At 26.4% G+C, this 26,438-nt stretch overlaps 3 protein-coding genes across 3 annotated transcripts; all 3 read right to left on the bottom strand.

The window, feature by feature from the left end:
• Positions 1-1,914: 1,914 nt before the first annotated feature.
• LOC126552462 (uncharacterized) lies at positions 1,915-2,665 on the bottom strand. The gene is made up of 2 exons (XM_050207160.1): positions 2,490-2,665; positions 1,915-2,374 (listed from the first exon to the last, which is right to left on the bottom strand). Exons 1-2 carry the CDS (start codon positions 2,663-2,665, stop codon positions 1,915-1,917), a joined length of 636 nt encoding a protein of 211 aa, XP_050063117.1.
• Positions 2,666-4,375: 1,710 nt separating this feature from the next.
• LOC114123250 (enhancer of mRNA-decapping protein 4) lies at positions 4,376-15,249 on the bottom strand. The gene is made up of 19 exons (XM_027986153.2): positions 14,759-15,249; positions 13,050-13,255; positions 12,735-12,961; positions 10,245-10,382; positions 9,949-10,170; positions 9,746-9,864; positions 9,443-9,626; positions 9,216-9,381; positions 8,918-9,148; positions 8,079-8,224; positions 7,930-8,010; positions 7,684-7,778; positions 7,275-7,606; positions 7,084-7,202; positions 6,662-6,827; positions 6,477-6,603; positions 6,252-6,405; positions 4,952-5,112; positions 4,376-4,872 (listed from the first exon to the last, which is right to left on the bottom strand). The coding sequence occupies exons 1-19, from the start codon at positions 14,782-14,784 to the stop codon at positions 4,674-4,676; spliced, it is 3,099 nt and encodes a 1,032-aa protein (XP_027841954.1). The 5' UTR covers positions 14,785-15,249; the 3' UTR covers positions 4,376-4,673.
• A 5,147-nt stretch (positions 15,250-20,396) lies between these two features.
• Positions 20,397-23,388, bottom strand: LOC114123251 (beta-1,3-galactosyltransferase 9-like). The gene is made up of 5 exons (XM_027986154.2): positions 23,209-23,388; positions 23,001-23,090; positions 22,356-22,851; positions 20,858-20,994; positions 20,397-20,719 (listed from the first exon to the last, which is right to left on the bottom strand). Exons 1-5 carry the CDS (start codon positions 23,270-23,272, stop codon positions 20,484-20,486), a joined length of 1,023 nt encoding a protein of 340 aa, XP_027841955.2. The 5' UTR covers positions 23,273-23,388; the 3' UTR covers positions 20,397-20,483.
• Between the last annotated feature and the right edge of the window lie 3,050 nt (positions 23,389-26,438).

Here is a 26,438-nt window from a genome sequence, read left to right as displayed (position 1 = left end):
AACTCAAAAAAAGTCAAAATATTTTGAAAATTTAACTGTTAATAGATAACACTAACATAAACATTTGGTGAAAATTGCAAGTATTTACAGTGATTAGTTTTTGAGTTATAACCATATAAAAGAAATCGATTTAGTCGAAAACTGGTTTTGCGTAAAAATTCCGTAAAAATAGGTACTTACTACTTATGTAGTTGAAACCGTTTAAACTGTTGGATCTTTACAAATTTATTTCAATGTCTGACGATATTTATGTATATTTGAAGTAGTTACATAGTTTTAACGTTATATAAAAATTCCACGGCATACGCAGAAATATGTAAATACGTAAATCTATTTTTTTATTAGAATTATTAAAGTGTTTGTATTGTATGCCACGTTTATCTGGAGAATTTTAGTACACGTTAACAATCATAATATTTAATGTTTATAAAATAACACTTACACAACTATAAAGAATTAACACACTTTGGTGTCACTACACACAACTACAACATTAACGTTTATCATTAAAAAAGCTCTTACTCATAAAAAAAACTTAAAATATATTTTATATGGTTGTATGATCTATACATTTTTAGAGCAAAAATATTGATGTCAGTAAATTATGATAAAAGATGTTCTTTTTTAACTCAAAATTGTTGAACGTGTGGTATTATCTTGCCTACGTGGCTACGTCTTCTGAAAACTTCTCCAGGTCAGTTTCCCAGCGATTTGATCATGCGGGATAGAAAACTTTTAGAACATTGGTTCTATATCACTTCAAACTCTACCAATAACAATATGATGTCTAACCGAAGATCGTGAATTGAATCTAATGTATGTTAAAACCAATAAAACCACGATTAAGATATCTTTAATCATGGTTAAAACTTCAAGTTCCACATCCTCATTAATTGTCGAATTATTTAACGAATTTTTCTGGAATTAAATTGAAAAGTTTTGAAACTCTGTAGAAAGATTGGTTGTGGGTTCCTTATCTTTAAAATCATTTATTTAATCACAAAAATGCTTCTACATAAATATATTGCTGACGAAATGTACAACAAATATATGTATTTTTATAGCTTAAACAGGTAATCGGTGAAATCCTCTCGCGCGTTGTAATATTTGATGTGGCACGCTTTAATAGTTTTCAATACCTACATAATAGGCTATATAAACGACACCTGATGCGTAAATATTACGTATAAACTATGCTTTTTTGCATGTCCTAATATTTCATAATATTACTAGTCAATCTGTCAACCCGTCACGGCTTCACTCGTGATTGGTTGTTTAATTTGCCTTCGGACGATGATATAAAGAATTTTTTATTCAAATTCTACCGCTTAATAATATCGGCAAGATAATATAAAAAAACGGTTAATGAGAAAACATATTGAAAAGTTTCTAGCGGGATTAATGACAAATAAATTTTTATTAAAAATGAATACAGATACATACCTAACCAGATACAGATACAAAAAAAAACGTTTTTTGTTTATCTCCTGTTGAAATTAAAATCATAAGATGATCCCGGTTCATGTGAAAAGCCCTCTATTCGAAGTTCTACGCCAACTTACTGAATGTTTGACTTTGAGCTTTGTTTATAGTAATTGTAAAAGAAACTTTAACAGAGAATTGAAGCCGTTTGAAAGAAAACGGCAAGTCAGATGAAATCATGGGAATTCTTGGAATAAATCAATTTTTTCTTTTGCTGGCCTTGTAAGAATTGACGGCTTCTATAATATTATTTCATAGCGATTTTATTTGTAATCTTGTATCGTTACATAATTCGGCGGTAGAAGATTACGTAATAATGTAACTGGAGCACCAATTTTTAATTTTAGCTTATGAGGAGGAAATCAGGAAGGAGAAAGAGAATTAAAAAATTCTTGGAGATAATGAATAGCATCATCTGTTGATGTAACTGTATTAAGTTAGATATTCACCTGAGTGTCCATCGAATTTTAAAAGGATGATATCATTGATTTTTTCTGCTATTATATTTCTCGGAGAGATAATAGCTCTTTCACATAACCATTGATAAGATATATTGGACAGATTAAAAATGTAAGGATAAACTGCAGAAATCAACTCTCCCACATTATTTACCACCCGTCCAATCGTGTGATTGAGAGAAATGGAACAATTGTCATTTTCTAAAGTTCCATTTCCAATTTTCAACAACTGTGCTGGAAAAATATCGTCCCTTCTGCATAAATAAACTCTCATGTTTGTTCGTAAATAAAGTTTTTCAACATTGTTAGTACCTTTAGGGATCACTAGTAAGGTTTGACGGAAATTACCAGCGAAAACGAATGTTACGCCACCCATAAGCTTATTATTACACTTGAGATCTTTTAATGTTCGATCAACTGCTTCAATATGTGATCTGTAATTCATTATACACTCATCCCACACAACGAATGAGGTTTCTTGAAAAAATTTTCCAAGAGGGCTATTTTATTTTTACGATTCCGTCAAACGCAGTCTGTATCAAATAATACATTGAACGGTTACTTGAGATCGAGTGAGCAGTTCTGCCACCACTAAGAGTCACTGTTATACCAGATGAAGCAACTTTACCTGAAGATCTAATTTGAGCCAATAACAAATTAATTAAGAATGTTTTTCCTGTACCACCCGGAACATCTAAAAAAAATACTCTTCCTTGATGATTCATAACGTTTTCTAAAACATCAAAAGGAACGAATTACATTTCTCAGCTTATGATGAAACATCAACAGAAACTTGAAGAAAATCCTAGTTACATTCTTGCAAAAACAAGATTGTAGAATAAATTTGGAACATTAAAATTTAACCTTTTTGATGAAATCACTAGAACAATTGTTATATTTTAAGTTACCCTTAATCAATATGCATACGAAACTCAGAATCTTAGTAAATTCAGCATTAAATAGAAAATTCCATGCAGCCGCAATCACTAACAGAAAATAATTCATGAACTATGGGAAACTAGAGCAATCTTACCTTTAGGAAATGCCCTCCCGTTAAAACTAAATACAAATTGTTTAACAGACTTTTTAAATATTTACAAAATAACGACTTTTCATCAAAATAATTATCTAATTTATTTTATCCAAACACCCTTTATATCGAGTTGGTAGTATACAATCTACCACCATATTGCACTGCCAATTCACTATTCAGTATGAAATCAACACATTAGTAGTTTTAATCGACAATGAAGTAGACTTCTTAGTAACTATAATGAGGACTATTTTACATTAACAACAGAACATAGGAAAAATTTACCTAATTAAAATCGTACGTTTTATGTAAAACTGACCAACCAATTTAACAACAAGTTAATTCTAACCTGTGTGTGGTATCTTCACTAACAAATCAACCAAACCTATCAGAATCTTGCTAAATAAAATTTGAATCTTGGGATACCCCTACAGACTTTATATAGACTGTGCATTACGCTCGTTTTGTGTAGAATACCTTGACCAAGAATAAACAATTTTATAAATCATAAATTCAAAAGAGTATAAATTTCTCGACTTATAGTCTCAAATTTCTGAACACTGTTTTTCATGACTCGAAAATTGTATTTTACAGAGATCTCATCAACATAAAGATGAGAATATAAATTTACCTTATTTTAAATGTATAATAAATTTTAAGTGACTGAACATTCAATTTGCAATAGTAAATTATCATACTAATAATAATGCAACATTCTCACAGATCAAATCATATGACTAGAATTAATTCAATTTATTATTTAATTTAATAGGTTAATTTTAAGTAGCAAAAAAAAAAAATATATGATATCCAATTTTTAAAGATGTTGTATACTGCAATACTAGGTGCAATAAGTCTTAGCAGAGAAAAAGACAAAATAACAATGATTCTCAACAAATATTTCAATATTAATTTTGCTTCATAAGACTCCAAAGTAACTATATTTTACAGCAAAGATTTATCATGTCTGTGAATAGCAATCCAATAACAGCAAGAACAGTCAGACCCTACAATTTATTAATTTCATACAATCACCAGCACGCATTACTTAATTTAGTTTATAATCTATGTTATATCAACAGAAATATTCTATACATCTCAATTAATGGAAATTGAAGAAAATAAATTTATAACAACTAAAAAACAAATCTTTAACTTGAAATGTTTAAATGTAATGAATGAAAATGTAAATTTATTAATAATTAATATTTTTATAGGCTTAAATACAATTTATTTGAGAAATTTCTAATTTTTAAGTAGATCATAACATTTCACAGATTGAACTACATAGAAAGAATTTGAACACTTTAATGGAGTTAATCTTTTGTATTCCAACTGGATGTGGATAACAAATGATGAGTAATTTTAATAAAAATCACTGACAAAAATAATGACCAGATAATAATTACTTACATTATAGTTTTTATTTAAATGTAAGAGATTTTTATAAAAAGTATTAAATAAATAAAATATGTTTAGCGTATGAATTCAAATCTTAGAATCATACGGTAACACAAAAAAAAAAAAAAACATTTTATCTTTAATAAAATTTAAAACATGTTAGTTACTTGTACCAAAACAGAAATATAAATAAAAAATAAAAAAAAAAAAAATAATTAAAATGAACATTATGGATATTGTTTCAGTCCTTTATAATTCTAAAGTCTCTTTTTAAAAATATTATAAAACGTGATATTTACTCAAATGCTTTCTGTATAACAACTTATCATTGTCTTAATGGCTAACTGTAACATTTTTAACTTGCGACAGTAAGGATTAAATGGATTATGTTGAACAAACTTTTCAACATTAGAATCAGTTTTAACTAAAACTAAGTTTATATTGTCTTTGTGGTGTTCATTGGTATAGTCTAAACTTCCAATTGCTGCTTCCAAATACCTACAAAACATAATGTATTAAATAATAGTAAGAACAACTTAAATTATACTGATTACAAATTACAAAACAAAACAATTACCTATGTTTTAGTTCAGTATTATTTGTTAGATCATGAGATAACTGTTGAATCAACGATAATACAATTGGAATTTTTAAAGCATTTGGTGGAACGAAAAGTAGTTCTGGTTGTACTTTTTCACAGACAAAAAGCACCAATTCTAATTTTGATGCAGATAATGCCTAAAAAAAAAAAATAAAAACTAATGTGTAATAAAGATTATCAAACAATTAATATTTTTATTTATCATTATAATACAAAATTTTCTAGTTTTTTTTCCAGTATTTTTTAATTGTCATAACAACTAAAATAGAAAATAAATGATGATTAAAAAATGTTGGGGGGGAGGGGGAAGAAAATAGTGAACCCCTACCACAGATAACTATCAAAAATCATGACATTATTTTGTTTTAAAATTATTTACGCACATGGTAAAATCAAAAGCTGTTACATAACAATTATTATAGATCTTGATTAATTTTTTTCTTAAAGCAGTAGCAAATACTAAATAATTTCAATTTTTTTTTGAGGGGACAGGGATGTTTGTTAATTATAATTTATTTTTATTTCTATGATAAAATCATTATAAAATCTTCAAAAAGACATCGTACCCACATGTGTTGTGTCCGTCTTACACACAAACGACATACCAAATTTCCATTCCGCCAGTTTAAAAAGTATGCTGTTAGTCTTGAAATTTAAGTGAATTGACTTCTTATAAAATATAAAGGTAAAATTATTATCTAGGGCTCCGTGTAGCCTTTTATCGGTTTTATTATTTTAAAGTAAGCTATGACCTTTTGAAACTACACTTTAAAATGTTCATGACTTACTTAAATTAATAATATCAATAAAAAACTATGTGGAGGTCCTAGATAATAATTTTACATTAAAATTTTATAATAAGTCAATTCACTCTTATATCAAAACCAACAGCATACTTTAAAAACTGGTGAACTAAAATTTGCAATGCCATAAGTGTGCAACAACACATGCGAGTACAACATCCTCTTGATATTCAACATTTTAAAACCAAATTTTGAATATCATTGAGTTTCAAACAAAGATTGCTTTAAGGTATTTTCATTAAAATTTAAAATATGTTAGTTTTATTTGATTACTAGAATAATTGAAATTTGGTCTAAGGTTTAGAAATAGTAAACAAATATAGTTTGAAAGTCGACAAAACTGCCAACAAATTTCTTCAAAAATAAGAAAAAAATTACAAGATAATTTATACTTACATATAAAATGTAATTAGTAAGTATAGTAATTTATAAATTTATATTATAAAAGATTAAAAAAATATAAATTATATTACTTTTTCAAAAGCCAAGGCATAATCTCCCTGTTTTATAATATCGCTTAAAATCATATATTGGGTAGCAGTATTATCCGTATCTTTCACACATGGTTCTACATGTGTCTTCTCCTTAAGTAGAATTGAAAATTGTTTTTGCATGTCATTTTGGGTGCTAATCAATAAATATATATATCATTAGTAAATATTTAATTATCGTTATTTAGTTAGTTACACAAATAGTACCTTAATATTTTTTTTTCTGTACTTTTAATAATGTTATTCATGTCAACCCTGAATTTATCAAAAGCATATTCTAATTTGTTATTGATATTACCTTCTTCATTGAGTAAAGACTTCAATTCATTTTGGTCTAAAAAAAAAGAAAGTAAAATAAAAAAAAATGTATAATTTTTTCACTTTACACTTACATTCTAGTGATCTTTCAGTAAAAGATGCATCAATTTGTTTAAACATGGAACAACAAGCATGTTCAAACTTAGGTATAACTGTACTCATAAAAAGATCTTTTAGAATTGCATCAAGAGTAGGATTCAATGAAGCAACCAAAGACCTTGTAAATAATTCAGTATCTACCTAAAATTAAAAATACAATTTAATATTATTCAGTAGCTACAAGAAGGTATTACAATTAAATAAGTATCAAAGTAATTAATTTTTTAAAAAAAAATGTTCAGTTAAATTAATAAATTATGCATATTTGATTAGTGTAAATAAATTATTTCATAACACACGTATATAAATTTAATAACTTTCTTAATCAATCATTTTTATATGACTATACAAGTTTAAACAAAAATGTTAATGAATTGTTTAATAATAATTTTAATACTTTATTGGAGTTGGTAGCTTTGACAATTTCTGTTATTTTCTTATGAGAGGTATTTAGCTGATGATCTATCATCATATGAAGTTTTCGATGTGATTGATCACTTGCATTCTTAACCATATCTTTAATAAAAAAATATTAAAATCCTGCATTAATTAATTTACCTCATGTAACTAACTTAAATAATAATTTACTCGTTAAAACTGGTTCTAGATTTTTACATAAACTAGATGAATTCATTGACACAGCAGCATTAATTTGATTATCAATTTTTTTTTGTTTATTTGATATCCATTGTAACTGAGCGTTCATTTCTTGTAAATTTGTTAAAATATCATCTATTTGGATACCAATTCTATCATCTATTACACCAGACTTATCCAAAGGTCGTCTTATTGTAGAAATTTCTGAACCGTTTAACACAGAATTACTTGAATAACAATTGTTTTCTTCTTTTTCATCAACTCCATTAGAATAATTACTCACAGTTTCAAAATTATCATTGTGTGTTTCTATATAATTATATCTAAAATATAAATATTCAAATAAAACAATTTAAAATAAAAAAAAAAAATTAAAGATAATAGATATAATTGTATTTACTGTGTTTCTTGATCAGTTTGTTGTTGTAAAATAGTCTGAACTTCATTATTACTTGGACTACATTCTCTTGCTTCATTCAAATCATCAAAAGGATTCTAAAATAGAAAAAAAATTAGCTACATTTAACTAACCATTTTTACTAAATAAATGTAAAACTAAATATTTGATTAATTTGAACTAAAATTATTTAATTTAATTCATACTACAAGCTACTAATTCATAATAATTAATTTTTTATATAGTTACTTGTGGGTAGGAAAAAGTACTTGATGATTGAACTACGATTGGTTTTATATTATTATAATTTTTGTTTTGCCTATTTTGAATCTATAGTATTTAACATTTTTAAAAATTACAAATCATGACATTTAAAATAAAAACCAAGGACTTAATACCTGCGTTGAACTAGAAGAATTAGAAACGTTTTTTGAATTAAGATTTATTCCTTTTAATCTCAATTTTTCTTTTACTAAACTGTGAACTTCCAATGGAGATAAAGTATGCAAAATGCCATCTTCTTTGTGTACATTAAATTCTTGAACTAAAAAACCCCAAGAACATTATTTTAATTAAAATGTAAACATATAACCATAATTAATATAATTCTAAAAAATGAGATTAATACAAACCAATAGACCAAAGACTAATAATGTACATATTAAATCAACTTAATGTGTGTAGTAAATCACATATATCACTTAGTTAACTTGTATTTGATTTAAATGTTAATCCTTACATGAATATAACAAGTTATAGATATTAATTGTGTGTTATAACTTATCAAGTAAATATAATTTAAATGAAATAATTAAAACGGGTATATTAAATATTATTATAATTTAAATTATATTTTGTTTAAATTAATTTAAAATTAATAAATATGTATTTTAAATTTTTAATTGTGTATGGCTAATATAAAAATTAACAAATTGTAATATTCAAATATTTTTTATCAAGTTAAATTATTAAGTCTAACGTAACCAACAAAAACAAAAATAATTATAAAAAAAAAAAAAAAAAAAAAAAAAAAAAACAATGAATTTTAATAAATACTTCTTTTTTTAGTTATTTTCATACTTAATTTATTTAAAACATAAAATTTCAATTTAATAAAAAATGAATACTGTTGTGATAAAAAATCTTACAATTTAGTGAAATGTGTACTAATATCAGTATATTATAGCTTGCTAAAATTAATTATAAATACTAACATTTGTTATCTCCTTATAATTACCTTCAGAATTACTAATAGAAGTAGTAGGCTCAACAGATTCTACAAGAAGATCTATTACTGGTGGTTTTGGAAATATATTTGTAGACTCAGTTTTAATTTGGTCATTATATTGTTCCGTAGAAGATAATTTTGGAGATGCAATAATTAATTGACCTTCTTGTAGTGACTTTGGTTGAATTGCAAATAAATTTATGATAGTTGTATAGTTAGTAGAACTTGGTAAAATATTATCTGTAAATTAAAATGATATTATTTTCATTAATAATCAATAAAATAAAATAATGCAAAAAAAACTTACTGGAATTGTGATTTTCTGTAAGATCTAAATCGTTATAATCAATTTTAGCATCAACAATTATCATGTTTAACATGGGACTTTGTAGCAAAACTTCAGTAATGCTAACTATTTTTATATATTTCTTAGCAGAATTAGTATCATCAGTTACTTCTATAACATATAATAACTGAAAAAAAAGTAACAAATAAGTATAAAACAAACAATATGTCCAATAGTTTCTAACATACATTATTGTCAATGTCACTCAAAAATATATATCTTCCAGTTCCATCAACTGTTAGCTTCATCGGATTTAGTTTTTTAAAAGGTCGAACAAATTGTACTTTTTGAAGAGGTTTCCATGTTTCACAAGACCATAAAATAATTTCATCCTGAGTAGATAAAGTCACGACATACTTCCAAAGTTCGACACTATAAAATATAAATAAACAATTCAAATTTTTAAAAATATTAGGTATTATACTAAAAAAGCTAATCAAATTTGTAAATAAATGCTTAAAATATTTTTATAAGAATGAATAATTACTTACTCTCCATCAACAGTTTTACGATTATCTAAAAACGCCAAAGATTTCAAAGACAAAAATAATTCTTGAGGGTGCCAAGTAAATACACGCTTTGGTGTATCAGGAATATGGTCAAAAGATACCTCAAATATTATAAAATAATTAAATTAAATAAATATTTTTACTCAAAATATTATGTTTTATATTTTAATAGTTATATTGCATACCTGATAGAAATAAATAGATCCATTACTTAATGCTAATGATATAGTTGAACCATCAGGAGAAAATGATAAGCTAATAATATCTGCTTCTTTCAAATTGATTTTTATTGATGCATTTTTAATATTATTTAAAACATGTTTATCTATTGATGTATTCAAACTAAAATTAGTAAAAACTGGACCGGAAGTAAAATTACTTGCAACGCCAACATGCCATATTTCAACCTTACAAACAAAATTAATAAAATATTAGTAACATATAAATTATTAATTTAAAAATGAAGAAAAATTATTTATACTTCTGAAGCACGAACTACTGCCAACATTTTTCCTTTATAAGTTGGTTCAAATTCAAGTTCTTTTAAATGATTAACTTGTTCCGGAATAAATTGACACCAAGATAAAAGATATTTATTTTTAAAACAATATGATGGATCCTAAATAAATAAATATATTTAATTAATATAATAGTTGTATACACAATTCATGAAAAACAATTTTTAAACACATTGATGGTAATTAATAAAACACCAAGAAAATTAATTTAATTTTTTTTTTAATAGAATAATAAATCATTTTTTTAATAATTCAAATGCTTATATAATAATAATATTATAATATTAATAATCATTTAATAAAAATAAATTACTCTGATTTAAAATTATTTTTAATTGAACAATTAACAAATTTCATCATACCATTTTAGATATTGATTGTAAAAAATCTTAAATATAGAATAAGATGTATAGGCTATTATTTTTTTTTTAATTTTAATTTAATGTTATTGTTAAATGTAATTTTTTTAAAAGATTGTAAACACAGCATAATATAATAAAAACCAATAATTGAACTTAAATATTTTAAAAACAAATTATTGTTAACAAAGCAACCAACCTCAACGCTCAAGATATATTTAGATATAACTAGTTACTATTACTTTAATGGCTATTACTTATTATGTACCATTAACAATAAAACTTATTGTATCTTTAATAAAGCGCGTCAGTGATAGATTAATAAAGAATACAAAATTTTAATATTAGTTTTATCAATAATACAAAGTAAATATATAAAATATAATATAAAATGTATTAAGTATAAATTAATTTACAGCTGATCTGGTAGCAATACATTTAGTAAATGTTAAAATACTATTTCGATAAACGTGTATGAGGTTAGTAAAAGGATTATTATTACACATTTTGTAAAGTACCTTATCAAAAATAATTATACATAATGAATGTAAAATACACACGCATATATTATAATATATGTTATGGCTTGAAAGTTGATGCATTTTGCATTTTGTTTTTATTTACTTAGAAGGTGCTTTCTTAGCTAAAAATGTGTTTAATAGCTTGCAAATCTAAATAACTATTTTTTATTTAACATTTTCTAGCTTTTATTATATTAGAGTTCATTTTTTTTTTACATATTTTCCACTAGTTTAAAGAAAAATAGCAAGTTTATTGAAAATCTATTATTAAGTTATATTATTCATCAAATAATATGTACCAATCTTGTTATTGTATTCTCACTAATTTACAATCACTTTATTTCTTATCGTTTCTTACCACCATAACTAAATAATTAGAAAAATCTCAACACATTTTATGGCCCCGTGGAATAAATCATGACAATATTTTGTTGTTCTTGAATGATGTCATTTGTTTGATGAAATATGGTATAAAAATCATGTATTCTAAAATGGAACACATAAGTTGTTTGGCTCTAGATCCCCAATAGTAGATCAAAATAATATAGAATATCAAAAAAATATTTTTGAAATGTCCAATAGTGTTAAATATTTCAAAGAAATGACACCTAATAATCCTTTACCATCACAACTGGTATTGACCAGATGGGGTAGATGGCAAAAGCTACTACTTATTTTTATGAATATTTTATAAATTAAAAAAAAAAATTATTTTTATTAATTTTAAACTATTATTTGTTATTTATTAATATATTGGTTTAAAATAATTTTTTGGTCATATTTGCATTTTTAAATTTGTTTTTTTTAAGAATAATACACTTTTTAACCATTGATACTTAACATAAACTGCATGTCATATTTGTGTGTATTTTTATTATTTATTTGACAATGAAAAAAATTGAGGTTTAAAAAAAGTGATTAAAGTTAAAAAAATTAAGTGTCATATGTATGGTTTAAGCGTAGTGCGTACATAATAATAATTGAAAGAGATGCTAACAAAAAACCAATAGTATAATCTTAATGCTGACCAAATTGTAGAGCATTTAAGAGGATTCTGTACCCACAATCCACATGTATTGTTTTCGTGTTACATATTTAAGACATCGCAAATTTTCATTCATTAGTTTCAATAGTGAGCTGTTAATTTTAATATTTGAGTGGATTGACCTATTATAAAATTTAAAGGGAAGATTACTGTATAGGCTTTTATTGATATTATTATTTTTAAGTAAGTTATGACCTTTTTGAAACTTTTGCATTTTAAAATGATCATAACTTACTTTTAAATTTTATTATAGGTCAAATCACTCTCATATCAAAACTAATAGCACATTATTACAACTTGTGAATGAACATTTGCTATGCCGTACATTGTAAGACGGAGACAACACATGCGGGTATAACGACCTCTTAATAACAATTTTGGCGTCATCTTCAGTGAATGTGTTCATAAATGATCATCAAGATGAGGCTTAAGTTAATCTTATTACACATAATAAATTGTTCAATGAATCTAAATAAATATATTAAAGCATTGCAGTCATATAAATGTCTAAAAAAAAAAATTACAAACCCCATTGATTTGAAAAACTGGAAAAACTCTTAGTTTTGGAGTTGCACAGCTTTCTTCTTTAATAACATACACAAATGTGGTTCCAGATTGGTCAATACAGGCCAACATTATTATTTCATAAAGATGAGCAAAACTTAAATCTTCAATTAAATTTGAAAACCCTTTAATTAATACTCTTTCATTACTTTCTATTTTGACAATACGAACCAAACCCTCAAAAGTATCAGCTACAATAAAAATAAAAATAATAATAACAACAAATACAACTAAATTTTTGTAAAAATGAAATAATTTGTGTAGTTAATGATAACTTACTATTAGAAAATCCATAAGCTATGTACTTTTCACTTATATGCAAGGCAATCAATTGCCCATGGTAATAACATTGATTCCAATTAAAATTAACAAAATTTTTAAGTGTTAATTTTGAACTTCCTTTGTTATGAGATCCTTGACTTGAACAAACTTTGGTTGAGTTGCTATGAACTGTGCGAGTACATTCTTCATCCCCAACAAATTTTCTAAAATTATAATTTAATTAAAATTTAAAATCATGATTAAATCAACTTAGTTAAATAAGACAAAATTCAATACAGTAGAATGTTGGTAATTTGAGATATCAAACCACACTAATGTTAGATTAACAAAAACGGTGGATTTATGGGGGGAATGGAGAGTTCACATAAAAACTCATTTTTACTTTTTGAATTTTACATTTTTACTCATATTAAAAAAAGAATAACCTTATTGAATTTTATTATAACATATAAATAATACAAACATACTGTGTTTAATTAATCTTTTGATGGAAAAGTTATCAATTTGTTTTGGTTTTTTTTTTGTTTAAAATAGTAATGTAATTTTATAGTTATTTGCCAGATAAATATAGGTTAATATAGCCTGATTACTGGATATACCGGATTATCGAATGGTCGGATTACCAAGATTCTACTGAATAAGCTTGTGTATAAGTAATTGAAAAAAAAATGTATCATTGTTTGGACATAAAACAATAAAGAAAAATAAAATATGTAAACTAAACAACCAATATAAGTACCTATATTATAACTGCGTATTTTATGTGTATACCTACAGTATGCATTTTAAATTTTGTCTCTTAGGTAGGTACATTAATATTGTTGTTAATGAAATTATTATTAAAATAAATAATGACTTAAATTATTCTATTTATTTTAATTTACATAATGATTAATACAACAAATTACAATTGCAGTTAAAATATTATGGTTTTGATATTGCGCACTGTGTATTTAGATACTTTTTAATGGTTTCTGTTCAATTATTGGTTTTGAAAAGAACAATACTTATAATAGAAAACTTCAATGATTGGTTCTATTATTAGCCCATCCATAAAAACCCATTAATTTTGGATGAACTACTTTCTTTAGATCCCACCATCAGTAAACACACCAATTATTTGAACTCACTTAGCTAAATAGCAAAATATAAAACGAAGAGGAACAGCAACACATTATAGGAAATTGTACTTAAAATAGATATAGAACAACAATATTCAATTACATGTTTTTGTAGAATGAAGTATCTCTAATATTGATATCTAGAACATGGTACCTAATTACTTTTGATTTGTAATTTTGAGAAGTTTTTATAGCATATTATTTATTAGTAGGTACCTACTATAAATTGTCCATCAAAAATATTAATTATCACAATATGAATACATGTTTTGTAGGGTTAAGCTTGTACATCTCAAGACACCAAAATTTATTGGTATAATGTGTGTCTATTACAACATCAAGCCCAGTAATAATATGAAAATGACAGTAAGTGATTGGATTCACATCAAATAAGTACATACAATTTATAACGGTGTACTGCCTGATTAAATGTTACACCAAAATACCTACCATTGCTACAAACCTACGCGTTCATTTCGAGAGCAAAATCGATGGCGTCGGCACTACAATTATTTAAACACGAAAATAACGCCACCGATTTCGGGCAATCGGCGTCGGTCAACGAAAAATATTATGATTACTTACATGATCTCTTCGATTTCTTCAGTCATTTTAAAGGAAGGCGCGAATCAATTTCGGAGCAAACGGCGTAAGAGACGAGATGATAAAAGTGAAATACTCAAGAACGCCGTTTAAAGGCGACAGTGCGGCACGGATAGATACAAATGACTAATGAGAATCGGTAACTATCAGTTTTGACTGACCGAAACACGTCGTCGTTTTCGGTTGATACCCGACCGGCAACAGTGGTGGTGACCAACGGGTTACACCGTTAATCGTATTGGAGAACGGACGACGTATGTTCCGTCGGCAAAATGGACACTACGAGAATGTTGGGAGGAACAACAACAAAATCAAAAATCGGTTTGGCTCGAAATAATAAAAAAAAAAAATGTCAAGACTATAAACGTCACAGCCGTCACACTGAATGACTGAGACGCGATTGACGATTGTCTTAATTCTATGAACTATGGACATGAATAGTTTGCTCGCCAGGGTCGTGGCGGCTGCCGGCTGTGGCGGCGAATTAAATAATAATCACTGCCGATAGGAAGTGGTAACCGCCACGGCGCCGCGTCTTCACCTCCACCGGTGGTCAACGACGCGTCGCGACGCCACCACTGCCGACTGGCGCATAATGTTTCTAAATTAAAAATAATAAAAGCTAAGATTGCATTAACCTAATCTGGCTAAAATGACCATAAATTGACGATATCGTAATCGTATAATGTTATCGCCTATCGATAATGTTACCTATAATTATTACTTATTTCAATTTTACCCATACACACTACCTACTCTTATAAATAGATAGATATATTAGAATACACTGATATCCAGAGTGATATAGTCCAGCCAGAAATTAGGTGTTCAGCATAGGCTATTATTAAAGGATGCTTAGTCTTTAGTCCCCCCTTAAAGTATTCAATAAAATATTAAAATTATAAAAATTGAATATTGTTAAATTCAAAATGTTTACTTTACAACAATTACCAGTAAACATGTAACTTATCAAAAATATTATTCCTGAAACGTTGTTAATAAAATAATAATTTTTGTTCTTGAACTCCAATTGATGAATACAGAACAAATTAACAAACAAGTATTAATATGTGAAAATAATGTAAGATAATTTGTTTGAATTATTATTGAATTAGACGTGATATGCCGTTTTCCCAAATCTATTCAAGCACTCACACGTTTTTGGTTATCGGACCGCATTCAATGACCGCTGTGACGAATTCTTATCGAAATGACGAAAATAAAAATTTCTAATACTTAAAAATATCTAATAACGTTCTGTACAGTATTTACAACATTTCATAGCGGCCTTGTTATTGTTTATATTTATTAGCTCATTCTAACGTCTATTGATTACCTATATATAATAATATAATAATATTATATACAATATTAAAGGAATTTTTCTCGAATGCGTTTCGTATTGCATTACTGTAATCGTAATTTCCGTCCTCCGTCGAATAAAATACATGTAAATACTTTTCGTTTTTGTTATATTTCTTTTAAATAACAATTATTAACGATTCGACTGCAACTCGTGGACATTTTATAAATTCAAATAGTGTTTTAATTTTTTGTTGTATTTTAAAATTAAAAATAGATGTCGAAAGAAACTGTAAAATCTAATAATGCGTTGTGGACGGAAATTCCTAAGCAAACTATCGTTTACTTATAAAATTAGATATATATTGCTTTGAAATAAAACTGTTATTTGAGTTATTATGTATATAATAATTTAAATTATTTTCCATATATTATGTAAGAGGGGGTACAGTAGTAGTAAAGTAGTACTTTAGTAAGATTATTCCAGCCCCCTCCCCTTAAAAAAAATTAAGTCGAATGTAGATAACAATAATTATTGTAGGTTTTCGATTTCAACATTAAATTAAATTATGTAGGTATTAGGTAAATTCGCTCATAGCCCATAGGTACTTGAGCTACGCAGGAAGTAGATGCATAATTAGTTACAGCTATTATAAGTATTCATTTAAATTAAATAATTATAGTATATACCTTATACCTATATATTATATACAATATACCTAATATAAATCAAAAATATGTACATTAATATAATTTTATATTATCATATTTTTTGTCTATAAATATTTTAAGTTCAAACACATACCTATACAGTACATACCTATTTAAATTATGAATTAATGCCTTATATTGGCATAATATTGCTATACGTCAATGTTTAAAAAAGTTATTCGTGGAGACATAAATCGTTTACGTGGATTATTTATTTTATATTTACGCCCATTATATTTCAAATGTTTTCACCAAAAATTAATTCAACCAGTTATTGTATTACTTTTTAATTTTTATAGTAATATTTCGGTCTTATATTTATTATCTGACCTGAATAATCTGGAATGTTAAACATTAAAAATTAGATGCTCAAACACAATGATTTTTGACTTCGTTTATATTATAGTATGTTTAGACTGTTTAGACTTTTGAGTATGATGATTGGTTATTATTTGATGAATTTTTAATTAAATATTTAAGTGTACTAAATAATAAACGATTAATTTACTGATAAAATTTGGTTACATTACGTAAACCATTATTACACTCTTCGCAGTTAGTTAATCAAGTATGTTATAGTATATAATATTATATTTATACATCATTCAGTATAATTATTATAGAAAGAATTTGATGGTATAAAGTATAAACCAGGAAAACACAACATCGGTGTATGACTGCACAATAAAGACATTGTTATTTTTTCTATATTTATCTTTCTTGAGCCTCCGCGTCCGCATAGGTTTTAAATTTTAATTGTTATATTTGTCGTGGTTATAGATTCCAGGGATTTTTGTATTATTATTAGTCGATTTTCGGAATATAACTAATTCATTATTATATTATGTTATATCATTTTATTTATGTTATTCATTAGTCATTACTATTATTACTTATATTTTAAATTATTAATTAATTAAACTATTATTATAAATTATTCAAAGTGGACTTCACGTGGAGCCTCACTGATTACTCTCTTCACATTAACCAATGAAATAATAATATTATGTTTAATTATACGTCGTTTTTCTTGTTACATGTTGCACCAATATTATAGTTGCTAATCTTATATTTCTGTACAATTATTATAGCTTCTATATTATACAATATACGTAAATCTATTTGCTGTTTTTATTATCACACCAAAAACATTTCGTTATAACTCTATGTGAAAAAAAATACATTTAGTAATGATTAAATCTTTAAAATACGTGATATAATATGGAAACGAAGTAAAATGCCATTTTATAATATTACAAATACCTATGACGACAAATAAGATCAATTGTAATGATAAATATTTAGTCAACATATTGTTAAACTATTTGGTAGACGTAGAAGTCTACTTAAATAAATACAAATAAGTAACCACTATATAGGTATAATTTTTTATATAATTTATAATGAATATATATTGGTAATAATAATCCAGCTAGCATCGTTGGCATTATAATATTATTATATTATATATATAATATAATTAGTGCCGGTACTAGATTTTTCGCTGCCTTGTCGCTCTTGTGCCAATTAGGTACCTATAATATGCTGCATTGCAGCCCTTAAATAATTTTTATATTTTTTATTTATAAAAGATGTCGTCCCTAAAATTCCAAAAAAATGAGCCGCCCTGCGCGGTCGCACTGAAATACTGAATATAATATAAATTATATTATTATTATATTCACCGTCATCCGAGAGACCGCGCCGTCGCCGTCACCGTTGCGATGAGAGTAGTGGGGATCGGGGGACATACATATTTCGTTGCGTAAGCAAAATCGGTCTTAAAAGTACTTGAACATTTTTGGTTATAACCAGTAGCGGCTCGTGAGTTAATATTCTGGGGAGACTTAAAATTATATAACATAAACTACGTACAACAACGAACAAGAAAAACCCTACTATTGAAAATCTAATAATATTATAGTATTACATATTTAGTTAATATTTTTAAGTTTAATTTGATTTTTTTGTTCGTAAGTTAAAGTATTAAAACCACTAATTAATAATATGTCTATTATATTGTATTTTTGCATTTTTAAAATAATTAGAAATATAACAAATATCAAATAGAAGATAGTATAAAACCCTGTAGTAAACGGGTTATAGTTATTAAATCATAAAAATGCATTAAATTATGACAGCGGTCAGCGACTAAGAACGGCGCGCGGTACGGCATTATTGTCGTGACCCAGTCTCAATAGAGTCTATAATACGCAGCTTATTCTCCCTGCCCCCTCCGGCCCTCCAACGAACCGGCCATACCATTTTACATGTTATGATTGAAACTGTCGGGCGGCAGTTTCACTGTAAAGGCGACCGTCACCGTCATCGATAAAACTAAAATAGCATTTCTATTAAAATAACTATTTAAAGGTTTTAGATTTGGTTGCTTTCATTTATAATATTAAACAAAGAAAACGATATAAATATATAATATTATATTTTCAATTCGAATAAAAATATTTTTATGCATTATTATTTTAATTAATTATTATTTACAAGTAACTGGGTTTTTTTAAGGGGGAGACTCAGTCTCAAAGTCTCCCCTGACGAGCCGCCCCTGGTTATAACATATAAATTATCTAACCAATCTGTGAGGGAATTCCTCTGTTCCTATCTGCACAATATTTCTGATCGATTGATACCTTATACGACTTTATATGTTCAGCCGTTTTCCCTGTAGAGTTGGACAATGGATTAATATAAATTAAGACAGTTTTTCAATGGTAAAACTCTGGCTCTTATTATTATACGTTCGTGGCTACTACGCTTTTATTTTTTTTACTTAGCTTCGCGCCACTACCGTCGCGCTGGATTATTTCGTTTTTAGTAAATAATCAAAACATTGGTAAAAGAAAGTATGTACAGTCTCCCGGTTTAACTCGTGCCGTAGTCAAGTAGTCAACGTGATATGGATAACCTATTGAATGAATTTGCTTAATTCGTTTGTCGTCGTTTAGTTTTGTTCTCGAATCTTTGTCGACTTTACTATACTACTTTACAGTGGCGTATTTAGGGGGGAAATTACCCCGGGCAGCACTTGTTTGAGAGGCAGTAAATGTAACTGGAAGGTTTTATTATTTTATTAACTGATTTAAACAGTTGTAAAAAAAAAAATGTGTACCTAGAGCAGTAAAATTCTAAATACGCCTCTATTTACTAAACTGAACATTTCTCAATTCCTCATTTTATGTCTGTACTCTGTATCGCTTTCGTTCCTTGCCAACAGCTTAGTCCTTATCATGCACAATGCACATTAGGTTGCCTACTTGGTCATTCACGCATTCACCATTTCACACGTTTAGAATCATTAAGTATTGTAAGTCTGGGTGCAGTGACGCAGTGTACGTTTATATTATAAACTATTTTTGATTTGTCCTTTGAGATGTTACTAATTTGATATTTCAGAACTTATATTGTACAATTATAGTAATTACTAAGTGCAAAATATATTTTATATAACCATTTCCATCTAATAATTTTATACAAACACCTGTAGGCTATAGTTAGATAATCTTCGTAATACCCAGGACCGTAGTCTTAAAAAAATAAAACCATTTTTGAGTGGAAAAATTAGGAAATAAAAATCATAAAAATACACAAAAAATAAAGATTTTTAAGTATTTTTATATTTTAGAATAGTAATATTATAAACTGATATGGTCTGACCACTGTTTATTATAACTTTAATTTTTTAAACTGATTTATGATGTATTGAATTTTTAGTTGAAATAGATTTACAGATCTTGAATGATGACACAATATGTGACCACTCATCTTTATTCTCGGGTTTTAGGAAAATGTAGTGGTGTCGCGAATAATTACATTTTTCAACCGCAGTGCTGTTATCTGGGAGAACTGATGATAATGTTACAGCTTTGAAATGTTTATCATGTATTACATCAACGCCTTGGTTAGCTGCTACAACTCCTACAAGCAAATAAAACAATAATGGTCCATAATATAATCACGATTAGGATGATAAAACATACATTTTCATGTCGTATGTATACGACAAATGAACAAATAATAGGTATATTGGTACAATTATAAGAAGCTTATAATTACCAGTAAGGAATTGGTTTTCGTCGCTCATATAGGGGATCTTTTCTAAAGCACCGAAGTACAATTTTTTAACTACGTCATTTGTCATCATATATGCGTGCTCACAAGTGTAGTTGATATAGTTCGTATTGGTTTTCATCCTGTAAAAAATTACATTGTATGATCTATTATGATTTCAAGTCTCAAAACACTATTTGAAAAGATAAAATCACGAACTCAAAGTACGTGTATGTATGTATTTACCTACATAAAAATCATCCGAACAATCGAGAATTCACGGTATACGACTAGATGGTATTTATGAAAATGTTGAATTAGGTAGGTATATAACGAAATATGTATTATTAACTATTAAAATATTATAATTATCTAAGTATCTAAGTAACTATCTAAGTCAGGACTAGATAAAATATTATATTTTACATAAGCTAAATTAAAATAGCTTAATATTATATTATATTAATGTTAAAATATTAGAACCATCTTCTAAGTAGTGTATTCAATATTATCTGTGGTCTGATTTAATTTTTATAATTTTTCTTCAGAAGAGAAACTTGTTTAAAATATTGTTTTTTTGCATTTGAATAATTTGTCTAATATTTCAAGATATCAACTTGCAATTAATAATTATTATTTATAATTACATGCAAATAAAAAATATAAAAAAATCATTTGATCGTCATATTTTACCATTATTATTTGTTTTATTTATATTAACAGTAGGTATATTAAATATTTACGGTATAAAAATTGAATACCAGTGTTCAGTATTAAATGATTAAAATTAATTTTCAACAAAATTTATAAATACGTTGATAGGTAACGTTTGTAAGATTGTTATAAAAACTTGAAACTATAACATGTAGAATGTAGATAGGTACCTAGTACCTACAATATAGGGATAAGCTGACACCGACCACAAACCAACATAATTTTAATATATTATAATAAAATAACTTATTTTAAAATTGCATAAGAACTATTTACCTATTTTTAATAATTAATACACTTAAGTACCCTTCATAATCATCGAATTTTAAGATAGATGATATTTTAGAAGATAGGTACATTTTATACGGTTCAATGGTGGGGAACAAACAAGTTTCCAAGTACCCAAATTTGAAGTTTATAGTATGTATATTATGATATGATCAACAAGTAAATGTAATAATTTAATATTATTTTTCGATGGCTAATTACTTATTAACTGCATAAAATACACAAAAAAAAAATAATATTCAAATTTCAAGCATGAAAAAAATGCTTTTTACTGCTATATTAAAAAAAATATGTTGTATTTTACAACAAATTAAAGCTTAAAATAAGAGTGAGTCTTTGCACATATAGGTAGTATAAAATGTCAGTGGTGAGTGGAGTTATTGATTTTCTCCATATTACGCTTATGACATGACCTATCGTAACCCTGTTCATCAGATAATATACAATTTTGTCCGTTGCAGTCTCGGCAATAACAAAAAAACAATTAATATGGTTTACTTACGGCAAAACGCTGTGTTTGAATCCCCATATGGAGTTTTTCGAGTTCTGTTGTTTATCAATGAATTTCAGGATGGCCGGCATGTTGACGATTGATTTGTCGTCGATTTTTAGTATAAATTTGGCGTGTTTGCATCTGTTGAGCACCCAGTCTAGTCCGGATACCATTTTCACCGACCTGTGATGATTGGAAGTTTCTGGAATGTGCGTCCAGACAATGTCGCCGTATTTTCGGTTCTCCACTAATAGGCGTTCAGTCATCTTCAAGCTTTGTGGTTTTCCCACGAAAAACACTGCACGCACTTTGCTATGACTGCCGTGGAAGTTTCGGAGCCATGTGACCCGAGCTATTTGTCTATGGAACTCATGTTTGGTGTTTGAATCTACCAGGATCAGTAGCTGCGATTTCGCTTCTTTATTCCAGCCGCGACATACGTCACCACCGAATGTGTTCAGATAGTGGTGGAGATTTTTTAATTCACTAAGACTCTTGAAAGAATCTGAAAATAAAAGCTCTTTTGATTTAGATCAATCATATAAGATAATGTAAGAACTATAACAAACTAATAACATGTACTAAAATGTCAAAATAAAATTAATAGGAAGAAAAAATAAGTACGATTAAAATAAATAAAATAATATTATGTACCATTTAGCAACATATGATCTTCTGACGTCCAATCAATGTTGGTCGTATGGATTTCACCACCATCATTTGCATGATTATGATCATTTCCCGCTATCGAAATAAAAATTGGATAATGTATGAGAAAAAATTATTTCTAAGCATTATTGTGCAATTTATAAATATGTATCATTATCGTCAAAGGATAATTGTCAATTGAGTATATACTTACCCGAATAACATTGTTGGCACAAATAAAAATAAAATAAGACCGATAACATTGAAATGATATGCATCTTGTCAAATAATATATGCCTCTGAAATAAGTCAAAAAATGGGAAAACGTATATTATATATTTTTTACGTGACGATTAAATAACGGAGGCTGTCTAAGCACGAATGATGAAATGCAATAGATTTGAAGTACAATTTATACTCTTTAATTTAGTAATTAATTTATCACAATTTTATTGTGCTTACAATTTCTAGATATAAACCGATCCAGTAAAAAGCCACCTGTGCGATAAGAGTATTATTGCTTCTATTTTCCGTGTATATAGGCAGTTCTCGCGTATGTAGTACCTATATTTTATTTTATGTACTTATTTTGTGTAATTTAAACTTATTCATTATACGCGTTTCTAATTATACGTATATAGATAGGTACGTATAAGCGATATTATACTGTTATAATTCAATATATACCTACAACATCCACGTGACTATGTATGTATGTATAAGAATTAAGTATAACTTTTTAATATAGTGTTTAATGAAATAATTATTTAATTATTACATTGCAGGTGTTACGGTTTTATGTATAGTTTTTATGATCTGCAAACGTTGTTTAAATTATAATATAATATGTAGTACTATCAAAAATGACATTTTTTGTGATATTGTGATTATACAATTCATAAAAATGCATTATTTTACTGTTCATAATTCAGTAGGTTGAATTAACTTTAACCGAAAATATCACACTTGAAATATCATTGTATGTACCTATAAAATATAATAATATATACCTATAATTTGTATCTCCCGATGCGGCGGTATGACTAATGTTTTTTTTAATTTCAAGTTATAACAAAATAATAAATATTATCGTTATTCATGATTTAAATAGGTATACTTATGGGCTATGATTAATCATGTATTCATAATTTTAAAAGTCCTATTAATAATACTTATACGATTAGGGAGAAAACTCAGAAAACTGCACAAGTATAGTTGTTTGATTAGTCTTATCTCCTTTTAGTAAAAAAAAAATGCATCAATATTCAATTCCTATCTTTTCTAGTAAAAAAATTAGATCTACCTAGTTAGTATTTGGTAATTCTTGGCCGAAATTCAAGTTAAAAATCCTTTTCTAATAATAAGGAAAAACAGACATTTTACACAAAACCAGATTTAGATAAAATAGATTATTTTTTTTTATTATTATTATTATTTATACAAATAATCATAGAATATAATTTTCAAAATATTTTTTTGAGTATTAAGTTGGACGAAGTGTCGGCGTTGGATATTCACATTTAAAAAAGCGGGTAAGTGAGTACCGTACTGCTGTACATTAGGTGCCGTGTGGATTATTATTATATATTATAGGAGTGTTAAATTTGAATCCAATGATAGGTATCATTGTATACGAAAAACGATTCTGAACGAAGATAATTTGTTAGCCTAGGATATAATTTCCAGTGGCTTGTGAAAATAATGGTTTACGATTTAATGGCCTGAATACACCAACATTTAAGTTCTTTTATAATTATTGTAGGCTAAATTTATGGAAAAATCTTGTATATACAATTTTTAATTCTTAGTTACTTATAAAAAAATGTTTATGAATTATACCTACAAAATAATTTGTAAGTATTCATGATTTTGACGAATTTTTGTTAATATTTGAACTTGAAATGTTAATGTATATTGACTGGGCCAAAAACATTTTATCAACACTTCAAAAAAATATTCTCAGAAAAATCGAAAATTTCAGTTGTCTATAAATACCTTAAACAAAGTCAAAATATTTTGAAAATAAAATCAAACAAAAATGTCAATCTAAATAACTGATGAAATTTTCAAGTATCTACGACTTATCCTTTTTGAATAATATCAAATATTTAAAATCGTTTGATGATAAATCGTTATCGTTAGGGTTCGCTATTTCGTAAAAATTTAAAATTCAAACGTACTAATATTTTTCCTATAATGATGCTTTGAGTTTTCTCTAAAGCTACTTGAAGGAAAATTTATTGAAAACTTAGGGTTGAACTTTTTAACTTTAGATATAAACACAAAAATTTTTATGATTTTTCAACTACATAATTACTTGCCAATTTTTGCAATTTTGACATATTTCATAAGAATTTGAATTATAAACGCTTATAAAAAAATTGTGACTAACGATTTTTGATTTGATTTAACTACAATACAAATAACTCGTAAGGAACCTTGTATTAAATTTTCAAGTTTTTTTGGTGACCCAATTTTTTTTATTGACATTTCAAAAAAAAAAACTTAGATAAATCGAAAATTTCAATTGTCTATAAATAGCTCAAAAAACGTCCAAATATTTTTAAAATTTAACTGTGTATATAGATAACACTAATATAAAAATTTGGTGAACATTTAAAGTATTTACAGTGATTAGTTTTAATTATTACCATATTAAAAATCGATTTGATCACTTTTTTGTTTTTCTCGATTTTTGGAAAACTGTTGGAAAATGTTTTCTTTTGACCTTAATAATGCACCAAAGATATTCACTTTGCCATCGGAAACCACCCCCGAAGTTTGAAATTGAAGCATTATTTATTAGTTATGCTGTACTACACGCACAAAAAAAAAAAAAAAATACACATCATTGTAGAATCAATACATTCAGAATCTAAAAAATATCTCTTATAAAATTATTTTAGTACTTACCTATTTTAATTATATTTCAAAAAGTTTTTATTATAGAAACTTAAAACATCTACCGCTATTGCTTAAATTATCTAAATTTTAGATTATTATAGGTATATAGAATATATTATTAATTTTAATTTATTCATAAATATTTTTTAGGCGAGATCAATAACCTTAAAAATGTAATATAATATCTCACATAAATCTATTTTTTTATAGCAATTAAAAAAAAAAAGAATAGAAATGCATAGCACAATTTTTTATAAGAAATTGAAGTTTAAGTTTTGAATAAGCTCGTCAAATTCACGAATATTATATATTTATTTTGTAGTAAAAATATATAACATTTTAAATGTTAATAATTCAGATTTAATATGGAATACAATGCCCATAAGTTATATAGTCCTTATAAAACTTAAAAATCTAAAAAATAATTATATACAAATATTTTTTTAGGCATTTCAAATTTAAATTTTGATTAAAAGTAACGATTTTATTATAGTTCATTTTGTTGATGTTAAAAAATATTTTGGTAAATTGAAACTTTTG

This window comes from Aphis gossypii, chromosome X (assembly GCF_020184175.1).
Source record: "Aphis gossypii isolate Hap1 chromosome X, ASM2018417v2, whole genome shotgun sequence".
Classification (NCBI taxonomy): Eukaryota; Metazoa; Arthropoda; class Insecta; order Hemiptera; family Aphididae; genus Aphis; species Aphis gossypii.
This window is presented reverse-complemented; position numbering and strand designations above follow the sequence as displayed.